At 39.8% G+C, this 25,211-nt stretch overlaps 1 protein-coding gene across 3 annotated transcripts in view; it reads right to left on the bottom strand.

Annotated features, from left to right (window-relative positions):
* Positions 1-973: 973 nt before the first annotated feature.
* Positions 974-25,211, bottom strand: part of SYT16 (synaptotagmin 16) — a 66,389-nt gene continuing 42,151 nt past the window's right edge. The window contains exons 2-7 of one of the 3 annotated variants that reach the window (XM_063439865.1): positions 22,229-22,722; positions 12,552-12,764; positions 11,462-11,694; positions 9,561-9,998; positions 7,975-8,164; positions 974-2,199 (exon numbers count right to left, since the gene is read on the bottom strand). In XM_063439865.1, coding sequence (XP_063295935.1) covers positions 1,886-2,199; positions 7,975-8,164; positions 9,561-9,998; positions 11,462-11,694; positions 12,552-12,764; positions 22,229-22,649 — 1,809 coding nt within the window. In that variant the 5' untranslated portion in view covers positions 22,650-22,722 and the 3' untranslated portion in view covers positions 974-1,885. The remainder of the gene's footprint in view (positions 2,200-7,974; positions 8,165-9,560; positions 9,999-11,461; positions 11,695-12,551; positions 12,765-22,228; positions 22,723-25,211) is intronic. The other 2 variants (XM_063439867.1, XM_063439866.1) reach the window with 2 other exon arrangements.

Below are 25,211 nucleotides of genomic sequence, written 5' to 3'. Positions count from 1 at the left end.
ACACACACTGCCCCCATACACACACTGCCCCCTGGGGTGGGATCCTGGTACTACTGGCACCATAACTACTACACTGAGCTGTAGTGGTTATTGTGCCGGGATTATTTCTTTAAATATTCTACAAGTGCCCCTCCCAAGATCAGGCTCTGGATCCGCCACTGGCGTGGGGTATCCTAACTATAAGATAAGGCCAGGGACTAATGAAAGTATTAGAATATTTGGCAGACTAGATGGGCCGAATGGTTCTTATCTGCCGTCACATTCTATGTTTCTAACTACCTCTCTGTGGGGTGAGGGTTTAAAAATTGGTTCGTTTTTGCAGTTTCAGTTAATGTGAGAGTGAGGGAGTTTTGGTGTAAAGATCAGGTTCTTGCAGTCTCACTGCTAAATTGTCTGCCATTTAGGAGTTAAATCCCTCAGTTCATGCAGCCCTAGTCACTCCTCCCTGCAAGTGACTTAACCAGTCTTGCAAAACACTTCCTGTAAAGAGAGATATAATGTTTACACTTCCTTTATTGCACATTCTATTTAATTTAGCATTTCTTTTCTCCTGCTCTAACAGCTTGCTAGACCCTGCAGAAGCCTCATGTATGTAATTAAAGTTTAATTTACAGAGCAGATGATAAAAACTTCAAAGTAAGTTAACATCTGATTAAGTTAACATACCTCCCCCGTGTCAGTCACAGGGGAGGTGTGGCTAGGGCTGCATAAACAGAAACAAAAGTGATCTAACTCCTAAATAGCAGAGAATTGAGCAGCGAGAATGCAAGGACATGGTAGATATACCCAAACTGCCTCATTAAGCTAAAAACATTTGGTGATTATAGTCTCTCTTTAAGTTGGCAGTACTGGCTGATTAGTGAATAGATTTTTAAGTGCATGAATATTAAACCCCCAAACATGCTTGGATATTGGACCATAAATATGCAGTCCCAGTCACAAAGGCATGAAATTAGAGTGTAACAAGGACATATACAGCAAAAACTCTTTATTGCTTTCCATGCTTTCTGAAAATATATAATTCAGTCTAAATTAGTATCAAATTCATTCCAAGTAATTAAAAATACAAGCAGAGAAGACCATTTATGTGAGCTCATGCAGTTAAATATGCAATGCTATTTCACAATATGACAGTAAAATATATCGAACATTTATCATTTCTGTAGAGATCTAAAACAGAACCCTCTTCTTGCTGCACGGCAATGCAATGCACTCCCCAAAGGCACTCAGAGGGATAATGGGCAGTTCAGTAATACAGATTACAGCTATAGGTGCAATTTACCTTAAGAGAATTCATATTTAAGTCCAAATGTCTCTTTGTTCTTTTCCTTGATGTAACATGAGTCACTTTGTAGCATAGATATATGTGGCACAAAATGTTTCCGATTTTAAGATCTATTTTGGCTACCAACAGTACTCAAACACGGTAAAGAAAGTACCCCTTTTACCTAATGCATGATAATGTTTTATACATACGGTAACAAACATGGATTTACTTTTTTGTAACTACTAAGAACAACATTTCTGGTGTCTGTTTTTTCCCATTACAAATATAGTGCATTCTTAAGCAAAATTCTATGTTGAAGCAGATGAATCAATGTAATATTGTGTTTAACTACATCAGTGCTAAGAATTAGTGCAATGCAAAAGAAAAGGTGTTATATTGTTTAAATTGGGGAGAGTCCAACCTGGGACACCCTAGGTTGAATGTTTAGAGTTGTATGATGTCACTGTCTGCTAGGAGCCTCAAAACCTTAACACAACCTAGACACACCCCTAGATTGCTAATACAAAATCCAGCCATGGAGTAAAGCCATGGAGTCTTCTGGTGTGATACACCCATATTCCTACTTTCCCCCCCCAAAAAAGGGCAGTTCTTTTACACCTAAGATTCAAGCAGTGTGTGCCATCTGCACACTTGTTGTCCTTTAGATTCCTTCATCTCTAACCAATGACTCTTTTCTTCCTCACCGCTACTGTTTTGACCCATTGAAATCCACCCAATCATCTCCTTTCTTTTCATGGTGCGACGGTTGTAAATTGAAATCATCAGGGTGACTTCAGTGAGCTGAAACAGGGCAACTTGGAAGATGAAGGTTTCTTTGTAGACAGGGTTGGGTTGGCCACGGCGAACAGATGTTTTACATCGTGATAACTCATGACCCACAGCGCTTAAGAGAGTAAGTTTTCCATAGGTATCTGTATGGGGAAGTGAAAAGAACAAATATTTTAGAATATGAAAAGTCATATGAGAAAATGCTTGTTCAACAACCGCTCTAGTGATTTAAATTACATGCTTTTTAAAAAAAGTTACATCAGCACAAATCCACTAGTGCCCCTCCGGAGTCCAGCCCTGCATAGAATTTTATTTTTTGACAGTAGGTTTCATATTTGGCATAATCTTTCTTTACTACTCCATAGAAGCAAAGACATATAGAGAAAAAGAAAGAACCAATCAGAGACAGGCAGAGAGTATAAGATACGCTTTCCACTGAGTCACTTCCTCTTTCTTTGCTGCTCCATCACAAGTCACGTCCGAATATTGTGTGTCTACACTTTGTTGGCTTGCCTTGTTATATTTACTCAATTGTATTTATTTATTTGATTGATTTCTTTCTTTTCTTACTGTATATGTATTTATGTAGGGTTTTATCTGATAGTGTGGACGCTGGTTTTTTGTTTTGATGTCTGTGTACCTACTTTATTCCTTTATTCCCTGTCATTTTTTTGTTTATCTTACAGTTTGTCAGTACATAATACTGCTTTCATTATTAGAGGGTGAGGCCCTCTCATAAAATGTTCTCCTTGTGGCTACACTCGCCACTCCACAGGCACTCTCCCACCGCACACGCTCACCTCAGGGAGAGTGTGGGGCGCTGTGGAGATTTCCCGGCTGTCAGACTTCTGCGTTTGCACACTTTTAACGTGTGCTCGCGTTCGCCTATTCTCTCCTTTTAAATCTACTGAACGCGTACATCTATGCACATTCGGCGGTTTGTATTTTCAGGATCGTGCGTTCGCGTACACCTGTTTTTCGTCCTTCAATCTACTGAATGCGTATTCAAACCAATGCTCGTTCAGTGGTTTATACTCCTTCCTGGTCGACCCTTTGGACCATGATACTCCCGAACTCGCATCCTCAGCGTTCGGTATTTTCCCTTTGGGTTGTTCATTTCATGAACGTACTCGTTTGCGCGTTTTCTGTGTTCTTTTTTCCCTCCGTTCAGTTATTTTTCCTGTATTACTGTTCTGTCTATGTTCGCTTTATTTCAAGTGACCGTTCAATAGATTTCCTGCGAACGCATTTCGCTGGCTTTTTTGCGGCCACTTTGGATTGCGCCTAACAAGATCCGTGGCGGCCATTTAACCCTTGCCAGTTGCTAGGAATTAAACAGGGGTGAGCCCTTGATTTATAAATGTACCCTAGCTTATGCTAGCTGCTGCTTTTACTGGAATACTTCTATAATAATATTACTGGGGGTTAGCCCCCCATTATATTATTACATACCCTGGTACCTTACCTTGCCAAAAAATATTGGCTATTTGATCTGTCTGTCACTGTTACAGCTCCTATGATTGGCCTGTCTGTGCCACCGTACCTCCCTATACTCCTGTATACTCCTGGAGGTTTTTATTATTACTGGGTGAGCCCAGTTATTATATATATATATATATATATATATATATATATAATATATTGGAATTGGTGCAGAAATTGGCTTCTGTTCTCCTTGCCTGCTACAGGAACCTGTCAAGGTTAGTATTAACCTAGGGGTGGTTCAGCCGGTCAGGATCATGCCTAGTAACCTGGCTCGCGGTGAGCCCCCATATACTGCTGCCGAGTGGAGCTGTGCTTGCAGCCTCCTTTTACCTGGGTGCGCCCCAGCATTGCCTCTACATACATTACTATGGGTCACATACTTGACCACTATAACCCCTAGCAGTCCCTGCTACCAATTTGCCTATTTACTCATGAATCTATTGGGTGAACCCCAAGTATACTGGGTGTTAATAATGGAAGACTCAGATGCCCACAGACCTCCAGGCAGTAATCAACGCAGCAGTTGCCGCTTCCGTGGAGAAGGCCTCAGCCAAGGCGTTCCAGCCACTCAAGACGCAACCAAAGCTAAACGTTCCCAACAGAGAGACGTCTCGGAGGAGTCTGACTCCTCTTCCAAGGAGCAAGGTTGGAACACCACTGGAAAAACACCACTGGAAAGGCAAATGGTCAAAAAATCAAAACCCGCTAAGGGTAAGTATTTCCAGCTCCGTTATTTTGGGCAAAATAGGAAATTTCCTTTTTGCTTCTCCACAATTACTTCTTTATTAAACTGACGCCAATGCAAACAGTCAGGGCTTCTGAATTCTGATAAATAATGGACAATACAGTCACCTGCAAAACTTGCGCCAAAATTCACCTATTTTCCAATTATGGGTATTTCAGCCTTTATACGCACATGTGCAACTTTACATTTACAGAAAGTGTACATGCATGCGTGTGTGTGTGTGCTTCTTTGTATGTGTTTTCATTGTCTCATAGATAGATTCTAAATTTATTTTAAAAATCCGTTTTCCTGGCACTGCAGGTTCCCTCCCACCCCCCAATCCCCGGTTGCTGGAGGGGTGAAAACTCCTTCAGTCACTTACCTGAGGCAACGACGATGTCCCTCGTCGCTGTCTCCTCCTCCGCGCCACTCCTCCTACTGACTCCGTCGGCCGGTGGGCGAGACAGGGAGACCAAATGCGCATGCGCGGCATTAGCGCTCCCCATAGGAAAGCATTGTAAAATACTTTCAATGCTTTTCTATGGGGAAATGAGCGACGCTGGAGGTCCTCACACAGTGTGAGGACGTCCAGCGACGCTCTAGCACAGATAATCTGTGCTATAATCTAGGAGGTTCCCTCTAGTGGCTGTCTAGTAGACAGCCACTAGAGGTGGAGTTAACCCTGCAAGGTAATTATTGCAGTTTATAGAAAACTGCAATAATTACACTTGCAGGGTTAGGAGTAGTGGGAGTTGGCACCCAGACCACTCCAATGGGCAGAAGTGGTCTGGGTGCCTGGAGTGCCCCTTTAATTGAAACTCGAAACGTAAAATTTAAGCCAAGATTGGCAAGTTTTAGGATTTTTCCAGCTCATCTTTTCTTTTGCCATTCAGTTTCCAATTCACTACAATTTAGAGCGTAGTAAATCTATCTCAAAGTGTTAACCTTGCCATTTGTTATCTGTAGGTGGTGATGGAAGACCTATAGAATAGACAGAATCTGGTGTGTAAAATAAAACATTCCTTAGACTATAACAAACACTGCTGCCACCTCACAGCTTCATGGTTTCACCTAGTCTGTTATCCCTTCCTGTCTATTTTAAGTGTTATTTTGCACATTTTTTATTTCCAACCATCGAGCTTGATTTGTGAAATTGCACCAAAGTTGTGAAAAAAGAGTTTCCGCCTTTTGATGATGGTGGCACTTGAAGATATCTTACTAAAAGACTGCTAACCGTGAGTGATGAATCCTTTTATTATTTCCTAAACAAAATATAATTCGGTTACTTGAATGTTACGTAGACGGAGTGATGGGATCTTTTTTTCTCACTGAAACCATTTAGCAGCTTCTCTTAGTGCTTTGAGGGCATCCTATTTTGTCACTCCACACATTCAGTCTGCCTTGCACAGACACATTTTGAATCATTGTTCAGGTGATTTAGAAAAAAAGTCCTATTTTGGCCCAACATTTTTTTACTTTTAATCCTTGACAATTCAGTGAGTAGCCAAGATATTTTAATGCCTTTTCCAGGTTACTAGGACCCAGTTTAACAAGCTAGAATTTATTTATTTTCTTGTATGTCACTACTTAAGACCTTTACCTATACCCACCTAGGGTCTAGTTATACTCGGTGACACCGGCCTTATACCAATTTACAGCATGGAGATTCACCACAAACACGTGTAGGTTAACACAAGCAGCTATACCTTTTGGACAACCAACATTCTAATTAACAAATGGTTATCTTAGGGCTTATCGTACCTATCATACGTTTCTCACAATATACCCATAGGTGCTAGATGTCGCAGACGCTACCTGTTCTCAAACCTAATTATGGATTGCAAGCCCACCATAGACACACACAGTTCATCAGCATTCAGCCTTGCCACTCAGTTGACATGCTTATCGTTCCTTTCATTAGTTGTTTCATTTTTTTCCTTTTTATTTTAGTTACACATAATCTAGGGTGTTGTTTAATTTTGGAGCGCTCAAATTTATATGCTACGATCGCTGCTGGATTTAAAATTGGTATGTTCCACGTTTAATACGTTCACAACTGCTTCTAATACACGTATGTGCTGTACCCCAACACACAATAAAAATTAAAACCAAAGTGTAAATAAGCGGAGCAGTAAAATGACAGAAAAACTTTCACAGTGTTAAAAAACGGTGTTTAGGTGAGGAGACCCGAATAAAGCTGGGATAGCTAGGTGTTGCTTATACTTATAGGTCAGCAGCTGTCAGACAGTGTGTTTCTTGTTTTATTTAATATTTACTGAATCCCTTGTAATAAAATGATATTGCACTTTAAGATTGTATACATTGGATGTATTTTAATTAGCATTTATATATCATGCTGATACATGTATATATTACACAAGATCCAGCGCACTCACTTATCCACTAAACAGCAACTTCAATGCTGACAGATTTTGTTTGTTTTTTAAAAAACACCTAATCTAGGCAAAAATAATGGGGGGTTAGTTACGTTATATGATCATACATTGGATAAGCCTGGATGTATCCCATCTTTGGCAGGTCCTACTCTAACAGCCTAATGTCTGCTCATATGCTCTTATGAGATTAACCCACATACATGGGCAAAAAAATCCACCTGGGGCTCTCTGCAGGCACCTGTGACAGGGAGGGGTGCAAAACCAAGGAGTTGGCTATACTCCCAAATATAATGAAGCCAGGGGGCTGCACTCACCTGAACATGCATAAATTGGGTGCTGCTGGGGGCCAAATTATACAATACATAATATCAAGTGCACTCACTTATCCACTAAACAGCAACTTTAATGCTGACAGATTTTTATTTTTTAAAACACCTAATCTAGGCAAAAATAATGGGGGTTTAGTTATATTATATGATAATACATTGCATAAACCTGCCACAACGTCAATGTACCCCATCTTTGGCCTATATTATAAACAATCATTGAGGGCTAATATAATGGATACATCAATTATTAAAATACAATCAAGCTATTTATATATTAAAAGCTTGTTTTTAGATACTGTTTTAAACTGTTCGCTGAAAAAGTCCAAAAAAAGTCTTTGCACTTACATCATATTGTTGGTAGACAAATAAGTTCCTCACTATCTCATACAATATCTTCTGGCTGCTATCTTTCTAGGTCTACCCATAATACAAAATGTTGGGTTATTTATTGTAGTGTGAATTAAATGTGAAATTCACGAGGGGCATCCTACTCTGGCCACTCGCCCTGGGACAGGGTATCACATATCCTAGCTAAACTGGTTACAGGGAACAAAACGCTGCCTCTTGCTACCTGTGCGATCTGTCTGCAGTAATCTTATGACCATTCTAAAAGGTCTCTCGAGTCCCTGTTTATCTTTCTTGCAAGTTGTAGATCAGTCCTGCGTGACTGATTATTCATATAATATAATTTCCTAAAATTAATTGTTGCTGATGATACCTGTCTTCACCTGCTAAATATGATTCATTGCATCTGGTAACAAAACCTTTATTCAACAAAAAAAAAATTTATGAACAGAGTAGCTGAATTCAAAGCATATTTGACTTTAAAAAATAATAATAATACTTTTGGGTATTTTGACCTTAAATTTATAATTCCCTTTGAATTTATTCTTTAGTAGATAACCTTGAGTGAGTTTAAAACTTGTAAATTAATTTATTCTCAGCTGAGTGAAATGTTGACTCACTTGTGGTGGGTTTACTCACCGGGAGGCCTGTTAATGGCAAGGTTCCGAAAATGGCTACCTTTAATGAGTTCCACAGAAAGCCTTCCTGTCGTTGCGTTGTATGACAAGCCTACAAGTAGCTCTGGCACGCCGCCGTGAGACAAGGATTGCGTGGATGACGCACTGTCGCTTTGAGAGATTGCAGTAAAACTAAACTGAGAATCTCCGGTCTGGGGAAAAAAAAACAAACAACATAATATTAATACACAAATTGTATACATGGATATTACGTGTAAAGTAGGAGTCACATCACGGCCATATGAATTCCACATTCTAAAGTGGGTAGCACTTTCAAGGCCTGCTTAACAGAATGCAGAAATCATAAATGACCCCAAAAAGATAATGATCTAGCAACCCAAACCATGCCCAAGTGTTACTTAATCTTTTGAAGGGACACTAAACTGGTTGTGATATATGTATTCAGTGATTCTGAATAAGCACAGACTTCACATGAACTTCTGGGCTGGCTAATGACACCCAAACTACGTGGCGGAAGGTGGAGTTACACCACCGGTAGCAGAGGGATTGAACTCTGCATGTGCGGCATTTCAGAGCGAGATTAGACTTAGGTGCCGCTTACATTTTCGTTTGTACTAAAAACAAATTTGTTTAGTCTAAACCGAATTCCGACCATTTGTTCATTCATTTCCGGACATGATTCAGCCATTATTTAATTGAAATTCCGATAAGGGCCGCGGCTGCTTCTTGCAGCCGTTGTGTAGATAAGTTCCTAAATTAGTACCCTTGTGGGATGTCAATGTTAAAGGGTATTAAAATAGGGAGCTGTTACGTAGATAGTTTCCTAATCTTTATGGGATTGCTATTAGGATACCAAAAAGCTATCTACTAAAAAGCTGAAAGACCAAAATGACTAAAAGCCCTTCCTCTCTGTCATTTTGGTCTTTCAGACAACTCAATTAATACCATCTAAAAATACTTGGTATTAGTAAATAAAGAAGGTTAAATGGTCCCTCCTGCACTATTTTTTGTCTAAAGGATTCTCACTACTAAATGCATTTTATGAAACAAGATTTGGGAGCAACATTATATGAAAATGATAATTTAATGCAATATTTGACAAACGGTGCCTCGGAAGGGATAGGATCGCATTGTACAAATCTATTCGGGACCAATACAAACCATTGTCTGGATATCTAGTCATAAACAGGACTATACATAGGACACCAAGCCACACATTTAGACTTAGTTGAAGGCAAAGGAAAGGGTTTTTACAGTAAGAACAATAAGGATGTGCAATTTTCTGCCTGAAGAGGTGGTTTTATCAGAGTCTAAACAGCAATTGGATAAATACATGCAAAAACATAATATTCAGGGATATAATTTTTAATTAGTGGAATAATATCTTCTATATTCACGGAGATATCTGACTGCCATTTTGGGGTCAAAAAAAATTTTTTTTTCCTAGTTTGGATCAGCAGCAAAAACAGATGTGTGAGCGGTTGAACTTGAGATGGACACCCATCTCTTTTCAGCTATGTAACTATGTAATAGGTCATATTGAGCTCTACAGTTCCAGACATAACTTTAACATTTTCCTGTACTTACACTTAGGTTGCTCCGGGGCTCTAGAACAAGTGTCCTTTTGTTCTCTCCCTCTGGGACGATAGTACTTAAGTAGAACAGTTTCTCCCCCATCATTTTTTCGCGGTTCATCTTGAGCACGGCATACAGGCGGAACCGAACAGCATTGGTAGCCAGATCCTCTATATCCACTTTATGGAATGTAAAGGTCTCATTGAAGACTGGTGTTGGTCCCTTTTGAATGGTGGTCTTTCCCCTCTGTTTTTTGTTCGGTAGTAACACAGCATGCACTTGCCATGTGTTTACACCACTACGGTCCTTGTCTGGAATCCCTTTCGCCTCCACAACTGTTACGGACAGTTTTTGTTTGGCGGGATTATAATCCAGTATGACATCCAGGTCTCCACATTTTGAAATTGGTTCATGGGTGCTAACTGGTGGAAGGCCTGCATCAACTTGTTCCTGGGGAGAAAAAAAAAACACTTAAAAAAAAAAAATATATATATATATATATGGCTCAAAATGTCCAGTTATCGTTGGTGAATAGACATTCACTCCTGGTGTGTATGTGATGGCTTTAGTGGCAAGTTGTAGTGGTTATGGTGTTTGGAGTATTCCTTTAACCCCTTAAGGACACATGACATGTGTGACATGTCATAATTCCCTTTTATTACAGAAGTTTGGTCCTTAAGGGGTTAAGGCTGTGACCTCTGGCAATCATTCACCAGCAGATGTGATCGTAAACTGATAGATGGGTGGCATGAATGTAAAAACGAACTGTTCTTTGTGCCCTGTTTATAATAATTACCTCCCGCTTAAAATACATTGGGGCAATACATAGGGCAGGTGCTTATAATAATAAAAATAAAAAAAATATTTAAAGCTTTAACGGCGCAGTACAGAAGTTTCGAAATTCTCTGAAGTTATTTTTCTTAAACAGTATGCTATATTACAGTCTAACAAGGGCATGTCATAGTCATTTAATTTCGCTTGAAAATAGTGTAATTACAGGAAAGCTGTTTATTTTCTGGATTTTCATTGTACAAGCCCAATAAATTCTAAGAAATAGGACAGAACAATTTATTCTGTATTCAAAATAATTCACTGATAAGAGATTGTTTAGCTCATTTAAAGTGAGAATATAAACGGGGCAGAATATCAGTGATGCAATAGTTTCCATGGAGACCAGTTATCTTAATAAAAACTAGACTAAATAGGATTATATGTTATAATGATCCGAGGGCACGTTGTTCAGTAAACAGATCTGGCACAGTGGTCCGTGCTAGAAAAGAGAAATTCAGCTTAGGAGATACTTTTTCAACAAATAAACATGAATTTGATTGCATCTTTTTTTTTTTTTTTTTTTTAAAGCTTTTAAGTTATTAAACATAAATTACATTTATCAAATAGAGTAAAAGATGTATCAATGGAAAAAGAAGAGTGTATTTTACATGATATGTTTTGTTTTTATTTAGGATATATTTGCCTTTGCATAATTTATGGTACTTGAAACGTACAAAAAAGGTATTAAAAACGCTTCTTAATTTCATTTTTCAAACAACAAGATACAATCTGTTCAGTACAATGTCACCTCCATCAATACAGATTTTTTTTTTGTGAACAGTTTAAGCTCAAGTTGTCATTAAACTTGAAAGGGGAACAGTCACTAACCTGGATTTTTAATATCATGGGTACTGACCTCTTATTTTATAAATATGTATCTGTGAGCTGCAACTGGGCGCCTCCATCTTAGCTCACTGTCAGTAATTGTTATAAGCTCTGTCCTTTGCACCTGGCAGTCAGCATAGAGAGAGCCACCTCTATCTTGGCTCCCTGTCAGTAATTGTTATAAGCTCCCTTTACACCTGGATAAGTAGTCCTGCTCACAACAAGAAGGGGAGAAATGTACAGTTAAAAGGTTGTACCTCTGGGCTCCATGCAGAGGAGCTGTCTGTAGCATCATTTCCTTCAAACCCATTGTTGCTAAAAGCCGTTTCCATCTCCTGTCCTCCATCAGTGACTTGACGGCTAACACTACAGTGAGACCCTGCTTCCTGTCTTGAACCATTTTGGACTTCTTCAGCCTCTGATATTTGTCCTGAGTGAACTGATAGGTGATCGTCTTCGTAATACGACTGGTAACTCAGCACATCCAAATCTACGCAGAAAAAATTAAAAATAAATAAAATTATTGCGGGCTACAGTCCGTTAAATACCATTAGACTTTTTTTGTGTGTGTGTGTGTGTGTGCATTGTGTTCCTGCTTAAATGTTTTCTATTTTTTTTTTTATATCTTCAATCAATAGCTTCTATCCCATCTGCCACTCTTATGGACATCAGTCAGAAGCGGTATAGTACACCTGGGGTGAAATATATCTACTTAATTCTTTTTCTTAAAGGTTATGCCCACCTCGAAGCCATTAAAGTTTATTACAGGACCTTGTATTGGCCTGAGGGTTTATAAAGTATAGAACACTTTAAAATGACAGATAATGTTAGTAAGATATGTGGTTACCCTATTTTGGTTCATAACATCAGTCTGGTTACAAAATAGGGACTTTTTATTGTTGTGACCATACTCATTAATTGGGGATGACACATATTTTACATGTGTCCATAGTGTAAAATATTTCCTTGTGTATCTCTCTCTATCTGTCTCAATTCATTTTTTTTAACTCAACTGTACTAGCCATTTGGTGAATGAACCCCAGTATCTTAATATAAGACATTACAAGTTCATTGGAAATAGTTTTTCAACCAGTAAGAAATTGCAGGGTGTGGTGGGGGTGAAACAATTTCAAAAATAAAAATAATTTTAAATAAAGTAAAGATGGTAAACAATATTTAAAAATCACAACAAAAAATAGATTTCATGCTTCAAAACATCCAAATGCTGCAGATTCATGACACATGCTTTCATGGTGATTTTTTTTTTTTTATAACTTTTTTTGTGGTGAAACAGTAATTAATTTATTTTTTTATTTTTGGGGGGTGACGGTGGGGGTTATAAAATACCTTCACATTCAGAGGCCTCTGTACTCTGCTCCTCGTGGTTTGAGAGCAATCGGTTGAATTTTTGTTTATTTTCTGAGCCGGCTTGAGTTGCCTTTTCAGATACTGCTGAGCGAAAACTCTGCGAGCGTGATACTGAGATTTGAAACTGCTTAAACACTTCTTCATCACTGTCTGAAGATGTAGTTAGTTCTTCATCCTCCCCATAACTGGTTACTAGGAAAAGATACAATAGAGGCTCTTGACATTATCTTTTCCCCCAAACCATGCTTCATAAAATAGCCGTGCATCGCTCATTCATGCAAATGAGACCTTAAAACGAGTCATATCATTACTAAAATGGAAAAAAACAACCCTACTCCTTGCTCATACAAATAGCCCCATAAAAAAATTATGGAATTTCTTCATTTGTGAAATCACATTGCCCCTTGGAATGCTTCTGATTTTATTGTGTGAACATCTTGCACTATTCGACAAAGTGAAAAAAGGGCAAATTCGGGAGAAAGATGCAAAGAGGTAGCTATAGAGAGAGGCAGACAGACCACGTTATTTACCAACGTGAGAAATGCCAGCAATTCAAATTGCATTGAAAGAGAATTTTACATTTAAGGACAAAGTAGACGGACTGTAAGCACGGCTAATTTGGATAATTTTTACAGTTTGGCTACTTTTTGGCCTTAAATGGACACTCCACTGCATCATGAGTTTAAGCTAAAGTGCTTAAGTGATGTGCAGTTTCCCTTTAAGCCAGCAGCTAGTTTTGGTGATAACAATTCTCCAGAAGGGGCACTCCACTGCCCCAGTAAAATAAATAAAAATTTCAGTTTCGTAACTATACCAAACTAAACCATGCATGCATTTAGTTATCCATTTTTCATTGGGGATATAAAAAGGACTTGCAAAAAGCGGTAAATTTTTTGTCTGCAGCCTTTGCAAGCCCTCCCCTTCTAACCCCACCCAGACTTCCTGTGGCTGTCCAATCACAGGCTTCCCAATGCAATTCAGTGTGAAGTCTTTGCAAGGCTGCTTCTTGAGTTCAGTGCAACTGAGCTAACCAAACCAGGAAGAAATGGGATCTGTTTTCTGATTGTCAGCCAGGAGGATGCAACAAGGTTTGTTTATAAAAGTGTAAATTTCTATTGAAATCTGCGGTTTTTGCAAAAGGAAAAATAGGACACACTCTTCACACATAAAGCACTTCAGGAAGATAAAGTGCTTTTGTGTGCCAGGGTGTCCTTTAGCTGTACTTTAACATGGCAATCGAATACACAGCGATATAAAATGACTTGAGAACACTCTTCTAACATATAACCAATGTTCCAGAATAGTTCTACATAATCGCATAAGTAGAACCCACAACACAAACTCCACCCCTGAATTTGCGACGTATAAAAGCAACATTAACTAATAACTAATGAAGTGAGTCAATTATTGGATAAATAAGTGCTGTCAAATATAACTCTGAAAAATAAGATAACATAACAAATCCATGTATACAATACGTTTGTTTGAGCGTCCTATAGACTGTACACACTATAATACCCATATGGAACATATTGGGCTAATCTTACACCTGTTACCTATCTGCATTTCAATGCACTTTTAAGCTGTGACGTAGTTGAAAACCCCTCAAAAGCGCCCTTATTACCCTCATGATACGCCGAGACCACCAATGAAATCATACTTTAGGCTCAATTTTAACTCAAAATGTTATACATTTTGTGCTTTTACCAGGAGAAAAAAAATGGTTTTCTTAAATTTGGATTCTGATAGATTTTGCTGATACCAAACAAAAGTAGAAAACAGTTATCAATCCGTCACTGACTGCAGATAGTAATGTTTTATTTCTATATATTGAGAGATACCCAACTCTATACGTTTCTGCCACCATTATCTTCAACACCCATGGTGCCCATCCAGCCGGAGGCTTGGGATCGCTACAAAGTGTTCTCATGGTCTTATCACCAATGCTTTTTCCCTCTCTTCTACACTCTTCAACCGTTTGAATAAAGCAAATGATGACATCAGGCAAAAGTGGAAGGGTTTAGATGTATTTTCTCCTCCCCCCCCTCTCCCGTTTTAGACATTATGTTCAACGCCAACTAATTCTATACACAGCATGTTAGCCTGTTGTTCCATCTAAAGGCTACTTATATAATAACTCTTAAAAGACAGGGTGCGCTACAGAAGTGGTGTTTTTTATGTCCTTGAAAGAAAGCAGGGCACTTTAGAAAAGGCTTGCGTGGAAACGGTTGGATAGCATAATACATGTTTTTAAATTCTGCTGGCAATCAGAATGCTTTCGCTACAGTAAAACAAAGCGAGACTTTCGAAATATAAGGCAATATTTCCCCATGATTCTTCTAAGAGCATTGTAATTATCAGAATTAGAAACCCACAGCATTTTTATTTTTTTTTGGTATGGAGTACACCAATAATGTTGAGTAACGGAGGAATACGAGAGCGTTTTATATTAATTGCAGAGTATGTGACTAGGTACGTGGATAAGGGTTTTGACTGCCATTGGCTTTAACCCCTTAAGGACACATGATGACATGTGTGACATGTCATGATTCCCTTTTATTCCAGAAGTTTGGTCCTTAAGGGGTTAAAGGGATCTGCCAGACACCATAACTTCAACAACTTCAGAAAACCTCTTGTGTAAAATATGTATGTTTCTCAAGCCGTTTTTTATTTTTTGTATTTTTTTAAGAACGTGGGGCTACTGACTGGTTTAGAGCGTCGGCTAACCGATGTAAGACAATCAGCTGCACCCTTGCCCTGCCGAGGCAGTCTGGTCTCTGAATTGGAGGTTTTTAGAAAGTGGATGTTGGAGGGGACACAGAGAAATGGTGATTGAGAGGAGACTTTGGTGCTAAACTATTTGTGAACGGTTTAACCCCTAAAGGTAAGCCAGCACCAGGGACCTCCCGGCACCATAACAATTTAATTTTGATAAAGTGGTTATGGTGCCCATTGTGTTCCTTTTAATTCTCGCTACTTATAAAATTATCCCAGTATAGTGATGAGCCCAAGACATATGTACAAGGTTACTCTCTAAACCAGGGCTGTCCAACCTGCGGCCCCCCAGATGTTGTTGAACTACAACTCCCATGATTCCCTGGCTATCTGTTTCATTGAAAGAATCATGGGAGTTGTAGTTCAGCAACATCTGGGGGGGGCGCAGGTTGGACAGCCCTGCTCTAAACTGTGAAAATAGACCGGGGGATTTCACACTATAGACTAAAAAATCCAAAACTAAAACAATTCTCCACCCTGTTTTATTTATATATATATATATATATATATATATATTAGCTATATTAAACCTAAAGTTTGAAATGTGTTTGTAAATAATAAATAACCCTCATTCACATGTTTTAGCTTTGTTTTTGTTTTTTGTTTCATTGTCTATAGAGACGATTATTATTTTATTAATGTACAACATGATTGCATACACATTTTGTATATTGGAAGATTTTGTTCCATATCAGCATGAGCTCCGTGATCCATGAGAGTTGATGAACTCAAACCAAGTATGGACATCAAGACATACAGGGAGTGCAGAATTATTAGGCAAATTAGTATTTTGACCACATCATCCTCTTTATGCATGTTGTCTTACTCCAAGCTGTATAGGCTCGAAAAGCCTACTACCAATTAAGCATATTAGGTGATGTGCATCTCTGTAATGAGAAGGGGTGTGGTCTAATGACCTCAACACCCTATATCAGGTGTGCATAATTATTAGGCAACTTCCTTTCCTTTGGCAAAATGGGTCAAAAGAAGGACTTGACAGGCTCAGAAAAGTCAAAAATAGTGAGATATCTTGCAGAGGGATGCAGCACTCTTAAAATTGCAAAGCTTCTGAAGCGTGATCATCGAACAATCAAGCGTTTCATTCAAAATAGTCAACAGGGTCGCAAGAAGCGTGTGGAAAAACCAAGGCGCAAAATAACTGCCCATGAACTGAGAAAAGTCAAGCGTGCAGCTGCCAAGATGCCACTTGCCACCAGTTTGGCCATATTTCAGAGCTGCAACATCACTGGAGTGCCCAAAAGCACAAGGTGTGCAATACTCAGAGACATGGCCAAGGTAAGAAAGGCTGAAAGACGACCACCACTGAACAAGACACACAAGCTGAAACGTCAAGACTGGGCCAAGAAATATCTCAAGACTGATTTTTCTAAGGTTTTATGGACTGATGAAATGAGAGTGAGTCTTGATGGGCCAGATGGATGGGCCCGTGGCTGGATTGGTAAAGGGCAGAGAGCTCCAGTCCGACTCAGACGCCAGCAAGGTGGAGGTGGAGTACTGGTTTGGGCTGGTATCATCAAAGATGAGCTTGTGGGGCCTTTTCAGGTTGGGGATGGAGTCAAGCTCAACTCCCAGTCCTACTGCCAGTTTCTGGAAAACACCTTCTTCAAGCAGTGGTACAGGAAGAAGTCTGCATCCTTCAAGAAAAACATGATTTTCATGCAGGACAATGCTCCATCACACGCGTCCAAGTACTCCACAGCGTGGCTGGCAAGAAAGGGTATAAAAGAAGAAAATCTTATGACATGGCCTCCTTGTTCACCTGATCTGAACCCCATTGAGAACCTGTGGTCCATCATCAAATGTGAGATTTACAAGGAGGGAAAACAGTACACCTCTCTGAACAGTGTCTGGGAGGCTGTGGTTGCTTCTGCACGCAATGTTGATGGTGAACAGATCAAAACACTGACAGAATCCATGGATGGCAGGCTTTTGAGTGTCCTTGCAAAGAAAGGTGGCTATATTGGTCACTGATTTGTTTTTGTTTTGTTTTTGAATGTCAGAGAGATGTTATATTGGTTTCACTGGTAAAAATAAATAATTGAAATGGGTATATATTTGTTTTTTGTTAAGTTGCCTAATAATTATGCACAGTAATAGTCACCTGCACACACAGATATCCCCCTAAAATAGCTATAACTAAAAACAAACTTAAAAACTACTTCCAAAAATATTCAGCTTTGATATTAATGAGTTTTTTTGGGTTCATTGAGAACATGGTTGTTGTTCAATAATAAAATTAATCCTCAAAAATACAACTTGCCCTCACCTACCCTCAGCCTACTGGACCTTAACTAATTATGCTCAGAGGGGCATCTAATGCATCCTGCCCCATATTAACCTACTAAACGTCAGAATTGCAATTCTTGGGCAGGGAATGCATTAAAGTTACCAAATTGTTCAGCATTTCTAGCTATATATACCACCACTGTACTACACAATCACTGCTGACATATGTATACCATGTAATTTCCTATTTGCTAAAAATTGTGCATGTATTGATCTGAACCCTAATGTTATGGATGTTAATGGCAAACTTGTGGATTACCTTTGGGGTACCGCAGGTATATTGTATTGTATTATTCATAAGCACTACAAAAATAAAGAATTTTAAAAAAAAATTTAAAAAAAAATAAAAAATAAAAAATACAACTTGCCTAATAATTCTGCACTCCCTGTATTCTCCAGACTTAATTTGGTGAGCTGTGAGAAGCAGGATAGCTGGATTGATCGATCGATGTTGCTCAATAAAATCTACCTACCCATTCGATCTACCTGATCAACCTATGTGCTGAATGGGAGATTATGAGATTACCAGTACATCATGGCTAACAGGGCTGCCTGTAAACCTATCATAAGATGCTTTTGTTTACCTGCTGCGCAGACCAGATGTTCAGTTCTACAACCTAGTTTACTCGCCAGGTTACTAAACAATTAACACTTTTATTCCCCCCAAGAGTAAATTGTGAACTTAAAAAACACCCCCCAAAAATTCAGAAAATTGATGAATTTGAGAATGTCTTCAATTCGGGTCTCTGTTTACCACAATGCTCTGTTTATTGAATAAGCAATTCTGCAATAATCATCATCTTAATGATGTGCATCGCACAAAAAGTTTCATGTCACAGGTGTTCTACAGCAAGGATAAATACCCTGTAATACAATATAGGAATATAGCATACAATCACACGGTAGAAACTTCTTTCCTACAATTATAAGGAGTGATACAAAGACATAATAGGGGTTATGTATAGAAATTGTCACATTTGCGTTCATAATAAATTTACACTCACAAAAAAAGGCTTAAATATAAAGTAAACTGTTACTCTACCCTTTATATGTATATGTATGTATGTATATATATATATATATATATACGTTTATGTCTGTATTTTCTGTAGTGTACCAAAATTATCTGTCCTTTGCCATTTTCTCTTTCGGATTTTTTTCCTTTCCTGTTGATTTTGCCTTTGGCTATGTTTACAGAATAAGGCAAGCGTTCAGTGGCATTTTTGATTGTTCTATTTATGTACATTAAAAAGGAAGGATGGTGGCACTGCTTACCTTTTCTTGGAAGCAAAAAAATGTGTCAACCAAATTAGAACAACATAGGAACAGGGAAATAAGAGGAGGAAAAAGACCTAGTAAGGAAAATTTCTGTACAATTAAGAGTATAAATAAGTGCAAATACGAGAAGCAAATGCATAAAAAATGAATGCAACACCTATTTTTCTAAATAATCCATTTGTCTAGGAGCATATGTTAGATATATTCAACAATATTATCAAGATTATTCACTCAACTACATTTTTTTCACAAATTAAAGCGGCACTGTTACACACACATACACTCCCCATGCAAAAATTAATATTTCATAAACATAGAAACTTTATGCTATACTCATAATGACTGCTGGAATTCCATTGAAAATCCAGCCCAGTGAAAAGATATACTGAGACAAAGTAGGACTACTGTGACTCATTATTGTTCCTCCACCTGACAATGATTTGATTCTGGATGGAGCTACCACCCTCAAGCCATGTCATTTCCCCCAGCCATCACCTGTTGCAACTGTAAGTAACTTAGCTTTTTCTATGAAGGACCTCGCGAGATTTCAATGCTGGACTCTTGCAGATGTGCGAGAATACAGGAGTGATGCCGATTCCTGGCTCTACAGGAGCGGTGCTGGCGAAAGACAGGTTCAGGTAAGTAAAACTCACCATTGCCTCCACCCCCTTCCTGGCCACCAGACCACCAGCGGCGATACCACCATTGCAAGTTATGCAAAATCCCCAAACAGTGACAGATCTGCTTTAAATCCAAAAAGATGTGACTATAGCAGTGTTGGATACTTTATCTAGATCACCTATTTTTTGCCTAAATGTTTCCATTTAGTTTTAATTCAGACTTTGGCTAATTTCTTGGTGCCTGCCTTCAGTGCAGAACAGGCTGGCAGAATATCTGGCCATTTCCTGCAAGGAACTACAAAAAAAATAAAAAAATAAATAAATAACCCCATAGAACAGCAAACTGTATTTTTATAAGAACTAAGTAACAGTACTTAAAGGTATTCAGGAACCACAATTAAAGAGAAAAGAAAGATGGTTTCTGAGTGCTTTAAGCCTGCCATATTATTCCTGAAGACTAATTTAGGTTTGCCCGTTTTCTCTGTTAATTTAGCAAAAGCTCTAAATTAAAGTATCCTAAACCGTTTCTATGGAAACAAAAAGCATTCAGCATCTCTTTCTGTTTCTGACAGTTTATTTTATAAGCTGCTATTCTAAATAGACATTCTGAACTGCGAAACAGGGAGAAATGTAGACATTGTGTTCTTCAGAGATACACTGATTAGAAAAAGACGATTGATTTATTATCACACAATAGCCATCAGGATTTTAGTGTGTCGTCTTTATAATTCATTTTATAATAGGATGACTGCCAGGTTAGGGCCTTAATTTGCTACAATCATGCTTATCGTAACTTTGAATGTAAACTAATAACCTCACTGACAATGGAGCATGTGTAAGCTGCTGAAATACAATATCTACGTACTGAGAGCCAAGTACTATATGTCATTTATCACCATAGAGAAGTTTGACAATAATGAACATGGATTAAATGTGCGTTCAAATGCACATCATTTGGCATATACAGGGTATTCTTCCTCTACTTTGGCTCTTTAATCATATGTACTGCATCTTGAGGATTAAAAAGATAGATTCACAATTTTGTGACGTACGTTAAAAATGCGCCCAATGGCGCTATACCCAGAGCCGTAGTGGTCATGCTGCTTAGAGAGCACTGTTTAAAAAGTCAACATGAGACCATACTCTGCTTTTAAGTTACTTTAACTATGTATCCACAGCAGGTGGTGGCACCTGAGAGCAAAGGTCTGTTTGGTGTGTGTAGATAAGGCAGTACATGGATCTGTGTAGGGATTGAGATGATTGCATGTATTGTAGCAAGGCACGGATGTTTTTCCGGGACAGCAAGAAGATACGGGCACGGCAGATGGCCTTACAGTGTATTTTCAGGATTACTCTCCTGTGTAAATGAAGTATCTAAGCAATGAATGCAAACCATTTGTTTCCATGCTTTAGGCAACGGAGTTAACAATGGTAACATTAAATAAACACTATCATAACATTTTTTCAGTATCTCATTTAATCTTTCTTGTAATATGCCATCTCATTATTTAATTTATTTTTAATTCATGCGTTAAAAGCGTTAATATCTTAGCAGGCTATGGAAAATAGGTCATGAGAATTTTTACATACAAATATTTTACATGAAATATATGCACTGCCTGTCACTGGATCCTTTAAGAGAGAACATAAAATTGCAGGAGATGTACTGCTTTTCCTTTTTCAAGTATTGCTTGCCAAGTTCAGGATTTGTTAAAAACACAAAAAATAGGCTGGTGTTTCATATTGTATAAAATTGTGTTTTTAAAATATAATACCACTTCAAAATCCATAATCTCTCTTAGAATAAATACTAACAAGCTTTTTTTTTTTTTTTTTTTAAGCCAATTTGTATCAACTATAATAGCATCTGGTTCCCAGGACGTATTTGAAAACCGACCACAAGCTAAATGTATTTTTTCTGGTCAAATACTTTTTTAAAAATTGTATTTATATGATCTATACGCTCTATCTTATATATGTCAAACTCTCTTTTTGACAAAAGGTGACGTGAAAGTAGAACTTCTAATTTAGCCTGATTCCATCTTCATACATCCTCTGTCACAGTTGGTTTGAGGAAGGAACCTCCATAATTCACTTGTGTGGCCGATGGTATGCCACTGTGCTCGTATTACAGAAGTGCTATTGGCTTTCAGAAAACATGCTTCTCCTTTCATCCAACTATTAACACAATACAAAATTACACATCTCAGAATCCAGGGGGTATGTAAGATGGTCCAAGCAGCAGAATTGCTTGGAAGAGCTGAATGTTGACTACCCACCGGCTACTCAATGTTTCTGACAGATGGTGACCTGACACCCTATGCAAAACTAGATTGTGGTGGGATTATATATATATGTTGTGTTTTTTTTTTTTTTTACATTGCATTAATTATACTCATTAAAGGGTCGTGACCAACTCATTGCGGGGACATCACAAAACAGGAAATAGGTCCCAATAATATATTTGCCCGAGAGACATGACTTGACTAAATAAGATGTAGTTATTGTTTTGTTAGCCCATTTTAAAATGTGATTTGAATCTGCAGCAGATAAATATTATTGAAACAAGTATTTTGTGAAAATGTGGAGACACTGCAAGGGGTATTTGCTGATAGAACAAACGTCTTGGAGGCCTTAATTCACAAACATAGATCTTACCTGCAAAGTATTGCTTACCACTAATAGTTCCTATATTGCTCAGTGTAGAATAATCAGTGCCGTTTCTCTGACTGAATAAAGATTCTTCTTCCTCTTCTGGTATTGAAGGAAGAGTATCTGGCCAGCTGGTTTCTTCATGCTCTCTGCCCATTCGTTTAGACGTAGTAGAAATGTCTTTAGGAGATTCTTCTTGGAGCACACTTGAATTTTCTTTGGAAAAGCATGTTTCTTCTTCCTCAGAATCTTCTTCCGGCTCTACATAAAATTCTTCCTCAAACTCAGAGTCATCATCGCTGCCGCCCGCTGACTGAGTTTTGTTTAAGTTTGTTACTGAGTTTGATATAGAGCCTCCTCCTGTAATATGAACGGCTTCACACATGCGGGAGATCCACGATGAAACTGGCTGGAAGAAATTCTGAGAGGCCATGTTTACCACCATGACCAGAATGAGATGATCTTAAGAACTGCAGGTGTTCAGTTGTGCATATAGGCCACAGTTTTAGTTCTGCGTGCTACAGAATAAGCATCATTAAAATTATGGAGACTTTGTTTCATAGTTCATTTTAAAACCTATCAACTTGTACCTAAGGGGATGCCAACATACCTGCATAATTTCAATGTTCCCAAACCCCATTTTTATAACAGACTTTCCAGCAGTAATTTAAAGAGATTAATGCATCCCTTTACAGTCCAATCAATAATTATTCCATAGGGTTATTATTCCATGACTGCACATTGCATAGCATATTTTTAAATATTAAACATATGTAGCCACTATAAATCGCAAAAAAAAAAATGTTTTGTTTTTTTTTTAGCTCATTAATATTGAAGTGTGAAAATTATACATTATAGTTTAGAGGCAGGGGCGGACTGACCACTCGGGCATATCGGTCATGGACCGAGGGCCCGAGACAGCCAGGGGCCCGGCAGCACAGCCATGCTCCAGCTGGAGAGATCAGAGATCTCTCCAACTGGAACGAAAAAAAAATATTTTCCTTTATTAGGTTGCTGGGGCCCCTGATGGAGTGCAGGGCCCCAGCAGCCTACCGCTTTGTAAGTCACCCCCCTCTCACCCTCACCCGAGACCTGGCAGCTTCACCAGCTCTCTGCCAGGTCTCCTTCTCACTGTCCCACGCGGCTCTGTGTGATGGGAGAGGCGGGACCAGGAAGTGACATCACTTCCTGTACTCTCCTCTCACACAGAGCGATCAGCAGGACAAGGAGCAGCAGCCTGGGAGAGAAGAGGGAGCAGAGAGAAAGGTAGGAACTACTCACCCCCCTCCCTCCCTATGTCACTGGTCACCCTCCCTCTGTCACTAGTCACCCCCTTCCTCTGTCACTGGTCACCCTCCCTCTGGCACTAGTCACCCCCCTCTGTCACTAGTAACCCTCCCTCTGTCACTAGTCACCCCCTCCCTCTGTCACTAGTCACCCCCTCCCTCTGTCACTAGTCACCCCCTCCCTCTGTCACTGTCACCCCTCCCTCTGTCACTGTCACCCCTCCCTCTGTCACTGGTCACCCCTCCCTCTGTCACTGGTCACCCCTCCCTCTGTCACTAGTCACCCCCTCCCTCTGTCACTAGTCACCCCTCCCTCTGTCACTGGTCACCCCCCTCTGTCACTAGTCACCCCCGTCACTGTCACCCCTCCCTCTGTCACTAGTCACCCCTCCCTCTGTCACTAGTCACCCCTCCCTCTGTCACTGGTCACCCCTCCCTCTGTCACTGTCACCCCTCTGTCACTAGTCACCCCCTCCCTCTGTCACTAGTCACCCCCTCTCTCTGTCACTGTGTCACCCCCTCCCTCACGGCCACTAGTCACCCCTCCCTCCGTCACTGTGCCACTAATCACTCCCTCCCGTGTCACTGTGTCACTAATCACTCCCTCCCTGTGTCACCCCCACCCTCCCTCTGTCACTAGTCACCCCTCTCTTTGTCACCCCCTCCCTCCCTCCCTCTGTCATTAGTCACCCCTCCCTCTCTCTGTCACTAGTCACCCCTTTCCTCCCTCACTCTGTCCTTAGTCACCCCCTCCCTCCATCACTAGTCACCCCCTCACTCTAGTTACAGTGAGGGAGGGGGAAGATGTGACTAGTGATAGAGGGAGGGGATGACTAGTGACAGAGGGAGGGAGGCATGGGGTTACTAGTGACAGAGTGAGGGAGGCATGGGGTGACTAGTGACAGAGGGAGGGAGGGGGTGACTAGTGACAGAGGGAGGGAGGGGGTGACTAGTGACAGAGGGAGGGAGGGGGTGACTAGTGACAGAGTGAGGGAGGGGTGACGAGGGAGGGAGGGGTGACTAGGGACAGAGGGAGGGTGTGACTAGTGACAGTCACCCCCTCCCTCCCTCAATCTGTCACTAGTCACCCCTTCCCTCACTCACTCTGTCACTAGTCACCCCCTCACTCTAGTCACCCCCTTACTCTGTCACTAGTCACCCCCTCCCTTACTCTGTCACTAGTCACCCCCTCCCTCCCTGACTCTGCCTCCAGGTACCCCCTCACTCTGCCACCTGTAACCACCTCCCACACTCTGCCACCTGTCACCCTCTCCCTCACACCCTCTGTCACCTGTCACATATGCATTCACACTGACACTATATACAAAAAAGCACATGTAGTCATCCAGACATGCACAAGTGCATTCACACGGACTCAAATACAAAGTGCATTCACATTGACTCACAATATACACATCCAAAGGAATGCTGTATTATATGAGAGTTATATTTAAAGGGACACTATAGTCACCCAGACCACTTCAGCTCAATGAAGTGGTCTGGGTGCCAGGCCCCTCAGGTTTCAACCCTTCAGATGTAAACATAGCAGTTTCAGAGAAACTGCTATGTTTACTTAGCAGGGTTAATCAAACCTCTAGTGGGTATCATCCTGACGTGCAGAACGTCTATAGGAAAGCATTGAGAAATGCTTTCCTATGGACTGTTTGAATGCGCGCTTGTTTGAATGCATGCGCATTTCGCTCCACTCGGGAGCTAACGTT

The sequence above is a fragment of the Pelobates fuscus genome, chromosome 13 (genome assembly GCF_036172605.1).
Source record: "Pelobates fuscus isolate aPelFus1 chromosome 13, aPelFus1.pri, whole genome shotgun sequence".
In the NCBI taxonomy this organism is placed as follows: domain Eukaryota; kingdom Metazoa; phylum Chordata; class Amphibia; order Anura; family Pelobatidae; genus Pelobates; species Pelobates fuscus.
The sequence above is the reverse complement of the archived record's forward strand: the minus strand, read 5'-3'. Positions and strand labels throughout refer to the sequence as shown.